Raw genomic sequence first — 19,310 nt, 5'->3', positions numbered from 1 at the left:
GGAACTTCCTGATGCAAATCAGAAGGGAGGAGGGAACCAGAGTCTAGAGGACTAGTTTAGGACTAGACGAATCTTCCCAGGTGGGCTTTCCCTGGTGGCTCAGCTGGTAAAGAATCTGCCTGCAATGCAGGAGACCTGGGATCAATCCCTGGGTTGGGAAGGTCCCCTTGAGAAGGGAACGGCTACCCACTCCAGTATTCTGGCCTGGAGAATTCCAGGTACTGTGTAGTCCATGGAGTCACAAAGAGTCAGACGTGATTGAGTGACATTCACTTTCAGACAAATCTAGAAGATGAATCTAGGACCAGACTAGTCACAGAATTTGAGATAATTTTTTAAATGATTCCAAATTTGGAATTCTAGAATTCTATGCTCTTTTTTGCTCTTAGTTTCTGAGGTCCAGTGATATTTTATTTCAACTCATACTAAAGCAAGGAGACAGCTGTGCCTTCTTCTCTCCAATAGCTGCAGCTGTTCTCCTTGACAAGTGTTTCTCAGGTGAGATAAAAATGATAGCCGTGGCTATTATTATTTTCAGTTATACAGATTTCAAAGCCCAATCTATGAACTCAGAAACTTGAGGTTTCTTTTCCAAAGGAATATTCCTTACACAGGGCGGTATTCATCCTTCTGTGGGTTATAAACTTCTGAGCTGAAGTCCTCCGAAGAGTACGAAGCTTCTTTGGGGCTTCAGGAAATGAAATCCAACCTGCTTCCTTTCCCAACTTGGATTGTCAGAGTCCGCTTAATGAAATAGTTCTGTTCCTGAAAAGTTGGTTGCAAAACAAATTCTGTTAGATAAATCACATTTCCTCATGGATCTCCATTTTTAAATTAAGGATGCATCCCCCAAGGAAATAATCAGCCACAGGATTAAATATAAATTATACTAAACACTCGATAAAACTTTTAAAATCACATATTTAAAGAAAGGCTATTGTTAGAACACTAGTGGTGATGATATTTTTTAAAGTCAGGAGATACAATGATTTTACCAGGAACAATTGCCAAAGGTGGTGCTGTTTGGGAACAGAGTGAATGGATAAGGATGATATGATACATATATACCTTGGAATATTATTCAGCCATAAAAGGAGAAAAATTGAGTCATTTATAGAGATGTGGATGGACCTAGAGCCTGCCATACAGAGTGAAGTAAGTCAGAAAGAGAAAAGCAGGTGTCGTATATTAACACATATAGATGGAAACTAGAAAAAGGGGACAGATGAACCTACTTTTAGGACAGAAATAGAAACGCAAATGTTGAGAACAGATTATAGACACAGTGGGGGAAGGGGAGGGCGGGATGAATCGGGAAAGAGGTGTTGCCATACACACACTACCATGTGTAAAATGAATAGCTAGTGGCAGGCTTCTGCACAGCACACGGGGCTCAGCACGGCACTCGGTGACGACCTCAAGGGGTGGGGTGGGAGAAGGGTGGGAGGGAGGCTCCAGAGGGAGGGGATATATGCATGCTTAAAGCTGATTCCTGGGTCAGGAAGATCCCCTGCTGAAGGGATAGGCTATCCATTCCAGTATTCTTGGGCTTCCCTGGTGGCTCACATGGTAAAGAATCCACCACCTGTGATGTGGGAGACCCAGGTTCGATCCCTGGGTTGGGAAGGTCCCCTGAAGGAGGGTATGGCAACCCATTCTAGTATTCTTGCCTGGAGAATCCCCATGGACAGAGGAGCCTGGAGATCTACAGTCCATGGGGTCACAAAGAGCCGGACAGGAGTGAGTGGCGAAGCACAGCATAGCTGGTTCACGTTGTGGACAGCGGAAACCAACACAACATTATAGAACAATTATTCTCCAATTAAAATAAAATTCATAACATAGAAGCAATAAATAAAAAGAAAAAAGAGGTTGACAAACTTCCAATTATGTAAACTACATCCTGAGTGCCTTGAAAGCCAGAAAAGCCCAAGACGTGGTCCCTGCTGTTAAAGAGCTTCAATTACATGGGAAAATAAAGCCAGTGCACAAGGCATAAAACCACCACTAGAAAACACTCGTAGCTGCAGGATTAATAGGTGTGGGGGCCATCCTGTGACCTAGTGTGCTGCTGCTGTCCACATGTGTGATCCTGGCCTCGTCTAAGCTTCAGTTTCCCACATGAAAAATACAGGATTGACCTAAATCCCTAATTCCCAAAGTTGAGTATACATGAGAGTTTTTAAAACTCCTCATCCAAGGAGATCCTGATTCAATAGGTATGACTGGCAACTAAAATTCTCTATTCAAACAATGATTCTATGCTGTTCTACTGACGTCAGCCTCTGTCCTGCCTCTGTGGATCTGTTTTCTTTTTTTCTTTCTTCCAATATTTTTATAAATTCTCCATTCAAGCGACAAAGCACTGATCATTTCATAACCAGAACACAGATGCTATTAAAGGAAAACTTTCCTTGAATCATTAACTCTATAAATTCAGATTTCAGTTCATTTATTTTCTTTTCTGTTTGCTTGTTTAAGTAGTACTGATGGCTATCTCATTTCTGGTGATTCAGAGTTTTATTTGTTATCTACATATATGTATGTATGTTTAGTCTGTAAGTCAGCTCTGACTCCTTGCGACCCCATGGACTGTAGCCGGTCAGGCTCCTCTGTCCATTGGATTTCCAGGTAAGAATACTGGAGTGGGTTTGTCATTTCCTTCTCCAGGGGATCTTTCTGGACCAGGGATCGAATCTGGGTCCTCTTCATGGGCATGCAGTTTCTTTACCACCAAGCCACCTGGGAAACCCATATATGTATATATATGCTAGCTTTCTCTCTGGTTTTGATATTTTTGCTTCTAATTGAGAAAAAGTATATGAGGAGAAAGGTGAAAAATATGACAGGGAAAGCTAAAATGTGTAAAGCATTTTGATCTATACATATTAATTTTTGCATACCTTACCCATTTTAATTAGGAAGTGTAGGGACTTCTGCTTTATTGTTTATGCCAAAGCCTTTGACTGTGTAGATCACAACAAACTGTGGACAATTCTTCAAGAGATGGGAATACCAGACCACCTTACCTGCTTCCTGAGAAATCTTTATGTAGGTCAGGAAGCAACAGTTAGAACTGGACACGGAACAACAGACTGGTTCCAAATTGGGAAAGGAGTGTGTCAAGGCTGTATATTGTCACCCTGCTTATTTAACTTACATGAAGAGTACATCATGCGAAATGCCGAGTTGGATGAAGCACACGCTGGAATCAAGATTGCTGGCAGAAATATCAATAACCTCAGATACACAGATGACACCACCCTTATGGCATAAATTGAAGAGACTCTTGATGAAAGTGAAAAAGGAGAGTGAAAAGCTGGTTTAAAACACAACATTCAAAAAACCAAGATCATGGCATCCAGACCTGTCCCTTCATGGCAAATAGATGGGGAAACAATGGAAATAGTGACAGACTTTATTTTCTGGGGCTCCAAAATCACTGAAGATGGTGACTTCAGCCATGAAATTAAAGGACACTTGCTCCTTGGAAGAAAAGCTATGACCAACCTGGACAGCATATTAAAAAGCAGAGATATTACCTTGCCGACAAAGGTCTGTCTAGTCAAGGCTATATTTTTTTCCAGTAGTCATGTATGGATTTGAGAGTTGGACTATAAAGAAAGCTGAGCATCAAAGAATTGATGATTTCAAACTGTGGTGTTCGAGAAGACTCTTGAGAGTCCCTTGGACTGCGAGGAGATCCAACCAGTCCATCCTAAAGGAAATCATTCCTGCATATTCATTGGAAGGACTGATGCTGAAGACAAAACTCCAATACTTTGGCCACCTGATGCGAAGAAGTGACTCACTGGAAAACACCCTGATGCTGGGAGGGATTGAAGGCAGGAAGAGAAGGGGAACAACAGAAGATGAGAGGGTTGGATGGCATCACTGGCTCGATGGACATGAGTTTGAGCAGGCTCCAGGAGTTGGTGATGGACAGGGAAGCCTGGTGTGCTACAGTCCGTGGGGTCACAAAGCGTCAGACACGGCTAAGCAGCTGAACTGAACTGAACTGTAGGGACTTCGCTGGCAATCCAGTGGTTAAGACTTTGCCTTCTGGTGCAGAGTCGTCCAATGCATGGCGTGTGGGTTCAATCACTGGTCAGGGAGTTAAGATCCCGCATGCCTCGAGGCCAAAACACCAAAACATGCAAGGGAAACAATATTGTAACAAATTCAATGACTGTACTTTTTCTCTAATTCCCCATTTGTTCTAGAGAATGCAGTTTAGTAAAATTAAGCTTCCTTGGTTTTTGCAGGATGACATTAGCGTAATTCTCTTCCTCCGGTAATACAGATATAGATCGGTAGGAAATGTACACTTTGCCCAAATCTTAAACTATCCAGCTTCCTTCCCTACTTAAAATTGCCTGATATTAATATTGTAAATTTCACCTACAGTAGTGCAATGTTCCCACAAAAAACTTGAGAATTTTTTTTTTACTATGATTGCCCTAATATTTACATACTTGCGTTTCACCCTATGGCAATATCCCCCTCTCTGCCTCAACTTCTCCATTTGGATGTTCCTATAACAAGTTCATCAGAGTTTGGTTCCTGTAAGACTTACTGCGGTCACACAAGAACCTGTTTGATTGATAGAATTAAACCAGATGTGTGATCTGTGGTTGGAGAGAACAAGGGACCCGGGAACTCTGTGTCGTTTTGTTTCCTTGCTTTGATGGTGTCATCGCAGCCTCCCAGGAGATCTGAGGTCCTACCAGCCACTGTCCTGACACTGGAGCTCGATCCAGAAACAGCTCACCAGAGCTAATTTATTTCCTAATGCTACAGCACTGTTAATTTATAAATTACACTGGTAATTCGAGCTATTATTAATTTCAGATGGTGTAGGGCAAGCCTAATTAAAATATGACACCAATTGCCACACATATGTACCAAGGACCACCATTTAAAATTAATGGGAATATTAAGTGTGACACGAGTGTCCGCAATGCTCTGCACAGTAATTACAGCATCTAGCGGGGAAGATCTGACAAGTGCAGGCTCACGGTGGGTGCAAATAAACAACGACAACGTAGAAGGAAGCAAGAGCTCTTCACTTAAGCCTCTTCTCATTTCCTCCACCCTTCGTCCGTTCAAGGTTAGTGCTCTTTCCCCGAAAGATGCTTAGGGAGCAGTGACAGACAATTAAGGCCACTGTGCTTACTGGTGGGGACCATGAGTCTCTATGGGTTAATGTTGACTGTCTTCTCAGGTTCTGGACTTTGGGGCCTTGCTTGCTACTTCCAGCATCTTCTTGGTTCTTCCTGTGAACTTATTAACACGTGCTTGCCTGCTGTGATAGATGCTGTCCACAGGTAGTACAGGCAAGGGAGCTCCTATACGTGTACACTACCGGTTTCATAGGGCAGAAAGACACCTGGGGGATGCTCAGGTTGGACTAGGTCTGGATGGTGACAGACTTGTCAAGACCCAGGAGTGCCAACCCTCTGGGCAGGCAGTGGTCCCTCTGTGTACGAGAGCTGTTGTCTTCTATGTCATTGTCATCGCTCCTGCTATTACCGTTATAAAAATGGTGATCTTAGCAATGTCACAGAACAAATACAAGCATTGTTTACACGTTGTTATTGTTGTTCAGGCACCCAGTCGTGTCCGACTCTTTGCGACCCCATGAACTGCAGCAAGTCAGGCCTCCCTGTCCATCGCCAACTCCCGGAGTTTGCCCAAGTTCATGTCCATTGCATCGGTGATGCCATCCAGCTATCTCATCCTCTGATGCCCTCTTCTCCTTATTTACATACCACACACATAATTCTTTGTATGACATCAGTTTCTTTTTATTGTCATATTTATTTGCGGCATCACAGATACAGGCAGCATTATGGAGAGGTTTTATTCCCTGGGGGAAGGACTGTGCCTCTTCCCTCCCCCTCAGAATGGGCCCCCACACTGTGTTAACATAGCCCTGATCCTTTGAGTCTGGACCTCCAGGAAAATCATAGGATAACTATATAGCACTTTCAAAGTGGGTTTCAAAGTGCTTTCATGTAATCGGTTTATCATTTGTTCCTCCAGACATCCCGGTGTGCTCTGTGATGGCCTAGAGGGGTGGGATGGGGGTGCCTATCTCAGACCCAGAGCCTGACTGCTTGGTGAGAATCGGGGAGGATGAACACTGAAATTATTCATCACTTACTGAGGACCGGCAGTTCTCCAGACTCTGTGCTTGGTCCGGGTGGGAGCACTGTACCTGGTCCGCTGGGGAACCGAGGACAAGCTAGTGATGTAAGAGGTAGAAGGGAGGCAGGCGGGTGAGCTGGCGTCCATCCTGAGAATCTGAGCTGAGATTGGTTTGCTAAGTTTGTGCCTTTGGTGTTTTTCCTCCTATTTCCTCACCCCTACTCCTGCAGCTGTGGGCTTTGTGAGTGAAGACGAATACTTGGAAATCCAGGGCATCACCCGGGAGCAGTCGGGGTACTACGAGTGCAGCGCCTCCAACGACGTGGCGGCCCCCGTGGTGCGGAGAGTCAAGGTCACCGTGAACTGTAAGTAGTCTCAGGCGCCCCCACTCAGCACCTTTGGGAGGTGCTGCCCTCCTGGCCACAGAGAGAGCTGGACCCCAGTGCCAGCCTTGACTCGGGGTGGGAAATGGGGCAGCCTCGCTGTCCATTTTCTGCTTTCAAGAGCAACAGTTCTAAACTCTTCAAGAAAATAAATGGGTGCTGAAAGTGATTTTATATAATCCAAAACTTGAGTCCTAAAAGATCACTACATGGCATTCAGTGCATAATTTATACAAGCTTGTCTTTAAATCCCAATTTTTACTCATAATGTCACCAAGCTTCTCATTCTCTGGACAGTCATCTTCTTAATAGGGAGCAAAAATAAAAAGCACACGTATGGAAGATATATTATTATTTATGTTTATGGTATACTTATGTTTTCTCATCCTCTTCTAATTATGTATGTTGATTGACATGGTATACATTCACAATTGAACTATAAATAGATAAACATACACATATCCAATATGAGAGGGTATATCTCATACCTGTTTTTTGCTAATAGAGGTACTGAACCCAAAAAGCTGGAGGCCACTTCTCTGGACTCCTCCTCTCCCTTCACCATCCAATTCTCTCTGACATCGATGCTACTCAATGTCCCCACTCCCTCATGCATTCTCTCTAGGTTCCTTGTTAGGTACCCTGACTCAGGTCTCTAGGTCATTCAGAATGTTTTCCCAGCTGTGCTGATTTCAGATGTTCTTAGGACAGAATAGAACCCAAGGGTTAAACCAGCAGACAAGAAGAGTTTCTCCTTCCAAACTTGGGGTGGGGTTGGACATAGAGGAAGAATACCTTGGTTTGATGTTTACTCCTTTAATATGTTGGTTTATGTTACAATTCGAGCCTAATTAACACAAAGCACTTGAAGAATCAAGGAAACAGGTGAAGCAATCATGCCATTTTTGTACCCTACCACAATTTCTTTTTAAAGTGACATAATTTACAGTTAATAAAGATTAACCTAAACAGTAAGGAGATGTAAGAGAAGGGAAAAACCTATATAGGGAAATAAGAGAAATCTATGGGTAAATCAGCACACGATGTTTATAGCCTGAGGTGGTCAGATGTGGGTCCAGGATTTGGCTTTGAGGTGCTAAAGCAAAGAGAGGAAACATCTTTTGGTTTGAGGTTTATGTCCGTAAGATAAAAGTGAATTTGTCGCTTGGGAGAAGCACTGCTTTTCTCTGATGCTGAGACTTGAAAAATAATTTCACTTTAAGGTCTCTATAAATAGAAAACAGCAAGCATCGCTTGCAGTGGCCGGGCAGTGGTTGGCTGTGGCTCTTTTCCATAGTGCATTTCAGTGCAGCTGTCGGCATGACAAGGGTGATTTGGCAGAGACTTGGAATGAAAGCAGGCCGAGTACTTAAGTGAAGTTGTTCTGGCTGTATTCAAGGGTCCAGGGTAGAACACCTCCAAGAATGACAGATCTGTATATCCCCCAGGCAATTCTCCGGGACTATTATTTCTTGAAACTGAGTTTTCGATGGGAATTGAATAGCTTGAAAGCTTATATACTCTGGCAAAAACCTGGTGTGCAGAAAATCTATAGGGCTAGATTAAAGGTACTGTCAAGCCATGGGGCATACGGTGGATGGAGTTGGCTATCTCCTATGAAAGTGGAAAAGTTTAAACAGGAAATAGGCCTAGATGCCTGCCCATCCCACTGGCATTCAGAGGGGAGTGGAGGCAGTGCGCTCGAGCCTTTCCCTGGTGATGCGGGATGGCTTCATTCTCCGGCACTTCGTGGAGACCGGAGTTAGAGTGGGGCCTGGAAAACAAAGCGAGGGGGCATTTGAGATGCTGTCGAATGTCCTCTCTTTGTAGATCCTCCATACATTTCTGAAGCTAAGGGGACGGGAGTGCCTGTGGGACAGAAGGGGACGCTGCAGTGCGAAGCCTCCGCGGTTCCCTCGGCAGAATTCCAGTGGTACAAGGATGACAAAAGGTAAGACTCCCTTCCCCTCTCCCTCCCCTAAGAAGAAGGAAGCTCTTCCAGGTCCCTGGTTCCACACAGATGCAAGTGGATTCCTGCAAAGTCCTCTCTTAAGTGCCTCTTACCTGTGAAGGAGAAACAGTACCCAGACCAATCTCTTCTTGACGTGAATGAACTTCAGCTGTGTTTGTAATGCTGCCACGCGGAACTATCACTCGCCAGTCAACGAGCCCAAGGAAAACCATTTCTTTAGGAAAATGAACTGTCAGAGGAAAGACCACCAGGAGCCCTGGCAAGCCTGTGAGGTTTTTATAGGCCTGGGAAATAATGTGTTCTGCCCGCAGCTATTTTTAACACATTCCCAGGCTTGCATTAAGGCGTCAGGAGTGCTCCCGGTGCTGAGTTAGCTTCGGCCCAGGACGCTGGTTCCATCCCGGGTGCACTCAGTGGTGGCGCAGGGGCGTGTCCGTGACTGACTTGGCGCTCCTTTGTGCAGAACGTACACTCTCACGGCAGGAGGAAAGACAAGGGCCTCCCGTCCCCTCCTCTTGTCACAGCTGCCATCCGGATGTTTGCGTGACTCACTGAAGTTTGTCACTGCGAGGAGTTATCAAATGGCACGTTAGCACAGGGTTCAGCAGCTCAGAAAGCCAGGCAATTACTGCCATCAAAGAGCTATTTTAAGGTGGATGAACAGCAATTGATGGGCAAGAGCTGTCCACGGTCAGAACCCAACTTGGTGAAAATGGGAGGGGGCAATGCAGGGTCCTGAGGTGTATGTGGGGTACAGGAGGGGGAAGGAGTGACAAGCCTGAGAAGCTGAGGGAAAAAGCCACAAAAAGGGCAACTTTGGGAAGGAGAGAGGGTGAACAACTCCAGGCCAAGACGCAGATTGAGAGCGACCCAGCTGCTGCCCGCAGGACTTAACATCCCCAGTGCCGGGGGCTCTTTACTCAAAAGGCCAGTGTTCACGGCAGCACTAGGTACAGTAGCCAAGATGTGGAAGCCACCTAAGTGCCCACTGACAAATGAACGGATAAAGAGGATGTGGTACGTATATACAATGGAATATTAGCCAGCCATGAAACAGAATGAAATAATGCCATTCACAGCAACTTGGATGGACCTGGAGATTATCATAGTGAGGGAAGTGAAACGAAAAGACAAATACCATATCCCATCACTTATATACGCAATCTAAAATACGACAAGTGAACTTATTTACAAGATAGAAACAAACTCATAGACAGAAATCAAACGTGGTTATCACAGGGGGAAGGGAGGAAGACAGATAAATTAGGAGTTTGGGATTCACAGATACACACTACTGTTGCTGCTGCTGCTGCTGCTGCTGCTGCTGCTGCTGCTGCTAAGTCGCTTCACTCGTGTCCAACTCTGTGCAACCCCATAGATGGCAGCCCACCAGGCTCCCCCATCCCTGGGATTCTCCAGGCAAGAACACTGGAGTGGGTTGCCATTTCCTTCTCCAATGCATGAAAGTGAAAAGTGAGAGTGAAGTCGCTCAGTCGTGTCCAACTCTTAGCAACCCCATGGACTACAGCCCACCAGGCTCCTCCATCCATGGGATTGTCCAGGCAAGAGTACTGGAGTGGGGTGCCATTGCCTTCTCCAACACGCTACTGTTAAATATATATAAAAGAGATAATCAACAAGGGAAGGACCTACCTGCTATATAATAGTACAGGGAACTATATTCAACATTTGGTAATAACCTATAAGAGGAGAGAATCTGCAAAAGAATATATATATGTGTGTGTGTATATATATACATATATATATATGAATGTATAACTAACTCACTTTGCAGTACACTTGAAGTTAACATGACACTGTAAATCAACTATACTGCAATAAAAAAAAGTTAGGGACTTCCCTGGTGGTCCAGTGGTTAGGACTCTGCTTCCATTGCAGGGCATGCAGAGTTGACCCGTAGTCTGGGAATTAAGATCCCACATGCCACACAGAGCAGCCAAAAATTTTTAAATTAATTTAAAAAAAAAAAAGGCCAGTCAGCACCAAGAGCCCCCCTGCTGCTGCCGCTGCTAAGTCGCTTCAGTCGTGTCCAACTCTGTGCAACCCCATAGACGGCAGCCCACCAGGCTCCCCCGTCCCTGGGATTCTCCAGGCAAGAACACTGGAGTGGGTTGCCATTTCCTTCTCCAATGCATGAAAGTGAAAAGTGAAAGTGAAGTCGCTCAGCCGTGCCCGACTCTCAGCGACCCCATGGACTGCAGCCTTCCAGGCTCCTCCATCCATGGGATTTTCCAGGCAAGAGTACTGGAGTGGGTCGCCATTGCCTTCTCCAGGAGCCCCTCTAGTAGTGCTTCTCACATGGAAGGATTATAATGAACCACAGCGGAACCTCTGACTAAGTGACTTGGTTGTAAACAAACTTCAGGGGTTAATGCAGAGCCTCTAGTCAGAGGTTCCGCTGTGGCTCATTATAATCCTTCCACGTGAGAAGCACTACTTTTTTGTTCTTAAGCGCCAGTTCCGGCAGCAACTTGGGTGCACTGTATTCATCCAGCCCATTGTGTAGATGCAAGTACTGAGACAGAATGAGTAAAACCAGACTCAGAAAGAGATAAGAAGAAATAACTGGCTTTTCTCCTTTTTCCCAAGAATTCATAATCAAGCAGAAGGCAATAGTATTTTCCCAATAAATAAACGTGGGTATCTTTCTTCAAAATCCTGCTTCCTTTCTCCATCCATTTTATCTTTTCTTTTATATGAAGAAGAAAACTGAGACATGAAAATCCAATATCAGAAAACATAGGAAAAAAAAAAACAAAACAGAAATCCGTTGAGCTCCAGGGTAAATTCCTGAACTTTCAATGATTCAGATCTTCATGGAAATTAATCAGCTACATCCTGTTTTTCTAATCCTGGATGGGATGAAAATGCAAGCAAAATGTGGAGGAAACAAAATCTTAAAAGATGTGGAGGAAAGATTAGCCCTTAGGCAGAAGTGGACAATGGTGGGCATATGAAGGGCGAGCTCAGCTCTGCACAGCTGCTGTGTCATAGGGAGGGGGCTGCGGGCTTCCCCCAGGATGAGAGAGACCGGACTGACAGCATCTCCATGGGCAGGGGGTTTTCAGAGCCCTGGGCTCAGGCAGCTCTGAGTCCTCTGTCTGAGCCCTTCTCGAAGCAGCTCCTTTTCTCTCCTTTAGTTGATTCCGCTCAGTTTTTCTATTTGCTCTTCACTTATTTACCCCCCACCCCATGTTCTCCCATTGAATGGAGGTGTCTGTCCTCTGGGCACCAGGCTGTTGAAGAGCATCTCTGCCTCTGAACTCTCGTCGCTGCCTGTCCTTCCTGGACCACTGGCAGGTCACTCCTCCAGGGAGGTCTCCCAGGGAAGATGGCTCCACTAGGGGGAAGGCCCCCTCTAACCTAATTGATATCCCTGGTGAGATGAGTGGATTTCTGAGACCAGTCAAAGGAGTCCTTGTAATGGAGACAGGCGGTTTCTCAGAATGTAGGGTAGAAGTCTCTCTTGACTGCGTTCTAGTCACTCAGCGCCTGTCACCACCGTGTGTGCCGTGGATCAAAGGGAGAGGAAAGGGAACCCTGTCCTTAATAAAGACCACTCATCTGTAGGGACTTGAATTCTTGAAAAGCATGAAGAAGCTGAAGCCTGGTAGTAATACTAAACTGGCCTCTGTACCCTGACACCAAATTGGCTCTCTCAGAGGCAGAGTTTTGGGTGAAGAAGAAGAGAATCGCTTTATTGCTTTGCCAGGAAAAGGGAGTCACAGTGGGTTCATGCCCTGAAAACTTTGTGTCCCGACCTGGAGGGGATAATGGGGAGTTTTATAGTAATGGTTCAGAGAGGAGGGTGGGATCAGCTAGTGGACATTCTTCTGATTGGCTGATGGTGAGATAATCAGGGATCAGCATCATTAACCTTTTGTGCTTATGGGCAGTTTGTAGTTAACTTTTCCCACCTGGTGGTGGTTTCAACATCTGCTAAACAACTCAAAGATATTATGTGTATCCCTTAAAGGGGAGAGGAGGGCACGGCAACCCACTCCAGTGTTCTTGCCTGGAGAATCCCATGGCCAGAGTAGCCTCGCAGGCTACAGTTCATGGGGTCACAGAGTTGGACACCACTGAAGCAGCTTAGCACGCACGCATCCCTTAACAGCCTCCCCAGTGGCCTTGAAGGGGAAACAAGACCCTGTCCCAAGGCTGTCCCATTGCTTCTTGGTTGCTTCTCCCCTTCTGGCATGCCCTCCCATCCCTAATTAGCAAGTGTTTGAACCTGCCCTTTGCAACTCAGGGAAGGTCTAGGAGGCTGAATGAAACCTATTTCCTACAAACTAGAAAACTGGGGATACAGAAAGGCTTTGTGCACCAGAGCTCCACAGGGTCCTGCTCAGTCTCAGCACACCTGTCTCAGCATATCTGACTCAGTTTCAGACACCTCCGTTCTCCCATTGCATGGAGGCATCTGTCCTCTGTGGCATGGGGAAGTGTGTGACCACACGGAACGTCACCCCAGAAGCTGCAAAATGCTGCCGAATACCACTGGCCGCCCTGCTCTGCTTTTAGCTAAAGACATTTCAGAGCTGTCAGCAAAGCCTGCTTTCTGGGCAAGTGTTCTCTCCCCACTGCAGAGCTGAAATCTAATTCACAGCTTGGTCCTGATGTGACAGCTTCCTCCACAGCCCAGGAATGGCTTCAGAATGGCAAAAGGGATCAATAAGCTTGAGGAACTCAGAGAAGCCTCTGGCAGGTGGGCTGCAGAGCTTCCTATGGACAGCATCCCCTGCAGGATAGCAACAGAACAAGCCAGAGATAGAACAGTGGCTTCTGGCTGAACAGCCAGACACCTCATTCCTTTCGGACCTTGCTCACATTATAACAAAGTACGTGGACCCGGGCTGGTTCGCTGTCCCTCACGTGGGAGAGATAAAAGCCCCCAGATGAATATCTACAGGATGGAAAGCAACACAAGTTCCCACAGCCCCACTCTGACTTCCGTGGAGACAGATGCTGTGTTGGGACAGAGGCCCGAATCCTGGTCTTCTCATCACAGCGGTCACAAATCTTGGCGATGGAGAGAACCGTCCATTCATTCATCCTGCAGAGAGGACACCTTCAGATAATGATACAGCAGCTGATGTTGCTGCCAAAACTGTCCCGTGGCCCAGGGACAGGAAGGAGTTTGCAATGTCTCACTCCACGGAAATATATTATTTTGAATAACATTTTATGGTTTACAAAGCATTTTCTCATCATTGTCCTGCTGGGCTTTGCTTTCTATTTCTGCCCGGAATACTGTCTTTCTCAGTTTGATGACTCCAGTACCAACCATTTGCCTCAATTTCTGCCCTGCGAACCCATTCCAACATGTGTCCACCTTGACATATTGTCCTGTCACGTGTCCTGCTCCATCCAGGCCCTACACAGGCAGCTGAGCTTTTGGGATCCATCCCTGAGATCCTCCATTTAGAAGGATGTTGTCCCCACTGGTGGTTATCTTTCCTGTAGCATAGACAGCTTCCAGGCAAGGAAGACAAATTATTTCAGGGGAACTAACCGTTTGGCTTAAAGCCTGTTCTCCGAAATAGGACATCCCAGCGGTTTTTACAAAGACAAGCACTGGTCTTATGATTTCCATGCAGACATGCAGGTTCAATAGGAATTCCTCCTAACAGCCTCCAAAGAAGGAGAACGTGGCCCCATCCACCACCGAAGCAGTTATTCCTTTCCCTCTCTGATTGCCCCGTAAGAGTCCGCACTTGTAACAAGTGTGTCCGGCTGCCCTCCCCACCTCTCTCCCTGGGTTTTATCAGTGGCCCCCAGCCCCTTAAGGCACGTTGGCCTCCATGACGGGGTAAGACAGCCAGGGAAGTGGTCCTGGCCGCCTGAGGCCACACACTCGGGCTTCTGTAATCCCTCCCAGGATGAGATGCTCAAATGCAATGGACACCCAGGCCCATCAGGGTCCCCTAGTGTGAAAACAGTCCCTGATTCTTTTACCCTGATCAGGTCCAAGGGTAAATTACTATCTGTAGAATGTTTCAAGTTCTTAAGGGATAGTTATTACTACCAGGTGCATGAAAAACTTTGCTCTTTCAAACCCGTCGGGTTTTTCTCCTGTTTGCAGACTAGGTTCTTCATTTTCATGGTTGCCATCATCATCATCTTCATCAATAACATCAATTTTCCAGCACCTACTGCTCGGATCCTGTGGGACTGAATGGCACACAGCTGGCGCATTGTATTTGTTGAAGGCACTCGCCTTCAGAGAACTTCAGTAACTGATGGAGAGATGAAGATCTGCTCTGTGCCAAGCATGTCTCCGGGCACACACATAAAACAGAGAAATGTAATTACGTGCACCATGGTGGCGAACTTGTTGTGTGGTTGAGTATAAAACAAACAAACAAACAAAAAAATGGGATTATAGTGATGCCAGAAAGGGGGAAGAGGGAAGATCACTAATTCCAGAGTTTTTCTTCTTCCTCGTGAGGAAAAATACATATAACCATCCCCTTTTCCCTCTCTTTTCGGTCTGTCTCTTGTCTCAGGCTGGTTGAAGGAAAGAAGGGGGTCAAAGTGGAAAACAGACCTTTCCTCTCAAAACTCATCTTCTTCAACGTCTCTGAACACGACTATGGGAACTACACGTGTGTGGCCTCCAACAAGCTGGGTCACACCAATGCCAGCATCACACTGTTCGGTGAGACGGAGCCCCAAGCTGGACAGCAAGGAGCATGGTGGGGGTGGGGAGGGAGCAGGGAAATGGGGGGCAAGGAAGAGAGTCAGGAGTAGTTAGGTGGGGGTGGGTGAGAAGGACAGGGATGAGGAGGGAGGGGGCGAGAGAGAAACAGCCCACGTGTGAAAAGAGACGCCGGGTTTCATCCTGTGCTAGAAGCCCTGACTCTGCAGGAAAGGGTTTGGGGGATACTGAAGTGACATTGAACTTTCCCCCCGCAGTATCTCCTTAACTGACCGTGGGGATTGCAATCGGATCTAGTCAAGAACCCAGAGAGGAACACACACTATTTCCATACTTCTTCCCTGGATGAGTGTGAAATGTTACCATTTCTGAAACTTTTTCTAGTCCTCGGGATATCAGAGAAGCTGCATTGTATTGAGAAAAGTAGACTCCTGGGCCTTGGGATCCTGAGTAACGTTAGTGTCCGAGGGAGAATTCACATAGCCAGTGGGTGTGTCCCTGGTTCTGCATTTGTGTCCCAGGGTGTTGTCTGGCTGCGTTAAGACATTATCTGTCCACCCGAGCCACCGTCTCGACAGAAGTCGCATAATCATTCACGCATCAATTCATTCAGTCACTCTACTGAAAGACTAATCTGGGCAAGGCAAGTTGCGGTGTCTTCATTGCACACCTGGCAACTACAAGGGTGCCAGAAACAAGGGAAGGAGGCAAGTAAACAGACTGAGATCCCCAGGTCTCACGCTTCTTCGGGGAGAACAGTCACACAGACCTGAGCCTGGATGCCCGAGAGCCATCCTGCGTCTCTGACGGGCTCCCTCCCCAGGAAGACGCAGACTGACCACAGAGCCCATGGGACTCATTTCTGGTTGCTTTGTGGGGGTGGGGGTGGTCGGGGGTGGGAGGCACACCCCTCCAGGCCCCAGCAAGTACCTTAGCTTGGAATCCTTCCAATTTGTTCCCTGGTCTCCCATGTTAACAAGCACTCTTGAGGGTTTCCCTCCCGCCTGGGGAGGGAAAGGTAAGGGAACGAGCAGATCATTGGCAGGAGCCTGAACCCCTGTATTCTGAGAGCTCTCAGATAATCCCAGAGCTCCGTAGAGCACCGCTCACCCCCTGCCCACCCTGCCACATCTCCTCCATGGCACCACAGACCCCGATCAGGTTGTCCAGACAGCCCACCTGTGCTCTTGCCCTGCTCCATCCAGATTTCCAAATTGCATTCCATCCCCCCTTTTACCCAGCACATAAAATAAAGCCCAGCTTTATCCTCCAGGGCTGGGAGGCGGCAGGCTGCCCTTGATCCCAGAACTGGCAGACTGGAATGGGCAGAGCTGTGATTAGACTGATTGATGTGTCTGACGCCTCCCACCCAGGGACAGTCATCAGGGCTGCTCACGTTTGTCAGCCTTTTGGCTTTTTGGCAGGTGTCGGTCTGCATGAACAGAAGGACCATGATTAGGAAGGGGCGGCCCTGCCTCCCTTTGCCTCCCAGATCCAAGGCTTTCCCCGCCCTCCACCCACAGCCTTTCTCTTCCCTGTAAACAGTCTCCCTCCTCCTTTGACCCCTTTGCTCCTCCAAATCAGATGCACGAAATGGTTTTGCAACTGACTTTATCACTGCAGTCTAATTCCCTGGCCTCGTCCCCTGAAGCCATCTAAGATGAGAAGAGAGAGAAAAAGCAAACTTTAAGAGTGAAATACCGGTGTTTGTGACAAGCAATGCAGTGAAGCATGCACCGTAAATCTGCTCCTTTCCACAGATGCGTGTTTGGCAATTAAGACCTCTGCCCTCATCCCTGGCAGTCTGTGTGTCACGTGGGACGGCCCTACAGTCGCCAGCTTTCTGGAGTCCAGGGGACTCTCTAAAAGCATGTCTGGAAAAGCGATAGTATGGATTCAAGCAAGTTTAGAAAGACTAGATCAAACAAAGATGAACCGTGTCCGTGCGGGGATGTTCTTTAACACAAGAGGGCTCACAGCCCTTGCATGCTAAATCTCTAAGAGGGAGAAACAGTTTGGAACATTTCCAAATTTAATCAAACAGCAACCAGGTTTTTAGCCTCGTTCAAGAGAGCATTTCTGAGAAGCCCGTCACAGCATCACCACCTGGGTGACACCTAGTTCCATGGAGCTACGAAATCCCATTAACGTGCCACGCCTACATTTCCACCCCCTTGGCTCACACTGCAGCTGGTCCACACAGCCCCTCCCCTAAACTCTGTATCGACGCCCACTATCAATTAAGGCCTCTTGACAAATATAAACGTGTTAGCGAGTTTTCTATGCCCTTTCCTATGATCAGACCCATCAAGCCGACTTGGGCAGGTTAGGAAGCAGCCTTTGCTTTCTATGAATACCCAAACTTTGTGATGAAACTCCTTCTCCTGTAGCATCTGAGGGCCAGCTATCAAAATGGTAGCATCATTTTGCCACCAACCTGCTTGGAAGCTGCACACATGACCTGATGTTGAACAGTGAGAGATGCTGGTGCTTGTTAGATTCCTTCAGGGTCAATACCTTTGAGGAACTACAGTCAGATGGGGAATTGGTGGTCCTTCCTAGCAGGAACCCTACCAGTAGGATTCTGAGAACCTGGTCCCTAAGGCTCCAGAGGCATCAGGGGCCCAGAAGAATTCAGCCCCTGGGATCCTGAATCACAGAGATTCCTGCCATGGTGCTGGGAGGCCAGAAATCCCTGAACTTGGTCTCCCCAAGTGAACCAGTGGAGCTGTGGATGAGACACAGATCTCATCTGGAACGAGGCTTCAGTCCTCTGCTACTAGTTCAGCACCCCAGCTCAGCACACGCCCAGAGTCCGTGCTCCTGTGGGGGCTGCAAATGCATGGCCAGCCCCTCGCCTTTCAACCTCGGCATCCCGTGTGCACGCACCCAGCCCTTCACCATTCCTCATCTGCATCTTGCCCCACCACCTCTGGTTTTTGTGTGTTCCTTTATTTTTCCATCCCTCCAGAAATGTTTGTGAAAGCTGGTATACAAACTATATATGATGGATATATAGCTGCTGTATATAATACGTGTGTTTGTTTTCATTTTTCTCTCCTGTGTGTCCCTCACCCGATATAGAGCTAAGTGAGCCTACAAGCTCATCTTTGTTGCAAGGTCAGTATCCCCCCTCCCCTTGCTTTATCGGTTCTCCCCTCCCCGCTTTCTCCCAGAGCCCCCTCCCCCTGCCCTGCTGTGTGTTCCCCGAGGCTCCTGTCTGTCCAGCAGCTAGTGGATGGTGGCAGGTGCTAAGTGGGTTATTGGGAGCCAATGAAACTCCAAGGACCCCCTTACTCTCTGCTCACATTGCCCTCCTCCCCTGAAGGGCTGGGAAGGGAGAAGAAAAGAAACAACCCTATCTTTTCAAAGCCTGGAGATCTGCATGGAGACAAAAGGCTCAGAGAGCGAGGCCTGGGGCAACAGGCAGAGAAATCCACCCACTGAGTGCTTCTCATAGGAGTCCCCAGTGACAGCAACTGCCCCCCAATCAGCCACAGAAGTGAACCTCCAGTGCAGGGCATTTCAGAGGTCCCTAAGCTGCCACAGAGCATTCATGGGGAGCATCTTTAGGGAGGAAGGTGGGCAGGTGCCCCTGCAAGGTCCTTGGAGTGGACGCCGCTGAGCTCCTGTCCAGAGCCCGACTTCCAGGGGTGCTGTGCACTTGGGCAGGTCAGGAAGTGTCGTTTAGACTCAGTTTCCTCTTCTGGGCCATAGAACTGACCCGCCTTACAATCTGAGAGTTGTTCTAGCCTTCACCTGAGAACACATGGTAAAAAGGCTTTGGAAACCACCAGGTGCCTCTTGAACCACTGGAGCCCAGTCTCTGGGTACAGGATCCCCCCCATATCGTGATCCAGGGGTTCATGAACTCATTTCTCAAGCCCTCTCCCTAGCTTCTTTCCACCTCTTTCATGCCAACCTTCCCACCCTGTGATACCTGCATCTCTCACCTTGTTCTACTCAGCCCCTCAGATTTTCTCAAGGCCCCTAGCCTAGCTAAAGTGATTCATTTAGACCATGACGAAATGTTCAGAAGTGGGCCCAAGCTGAGTGGTGGAGTCGGACCCATGGTGTGTATGCCGTTTACCTTTCCCTGCTGAGGACAGTGCCGACCCTCGGA

At 47.4% G+C, this 19,310-nt stretch overlaps 1 protein-coding gene across 1 annotated transcript in view; it reads left to right on the top strand.

The window, feature by feature from the left end:
* NTM (neurotrimin) overlaps positions 1 to 19,310 on the top strand; it is a 409,793-nt gene that overhangs the window by 380,527 nt on the left and 9,956 nt on the right. The window contains exons 4-7 of the mRNA XM_052661943.1: positions 6,381 to 6,515; positions 8,364 to 8,484; positions 15,036 to 15,187; positions 18,272 to 18,307. Of these exons, the coding sequence (XP_052517903.1) occupies positions 6,381 to 6,515; positions 8,364 to 8,484; positions 15,036 to 15,187; positions 18,272 to 18,307 (444 nt within the window). The remainder of the gene's footprint in view (positions 1 to 6,380; positions 6,516 to 8,363; positions 8,485 to 15,035; positions 15,188 to 18,271; positions 18,308 to 19,310) is intronic.

The sequence above is a fragment of the Budorcas taxicolor genome, chromosome 25 (genome assembly GCF_023091745.1).
Source record: "Budorcas taxicolor isolate Tak-1 chromosome 25, Takin1.1, whole genome shotgun sequence".
NCBI lineage: Eukaryota > Metazoa > Chordata > Mammalia > Artiodactyla > Bovidae > Budorcas > Budorcas taxicolor.
The sequence above is the reverse complement of the archived record's forward strand: the minus strand, read 5'-3'. Positions and strand labels throughout refer to the sequence as shown.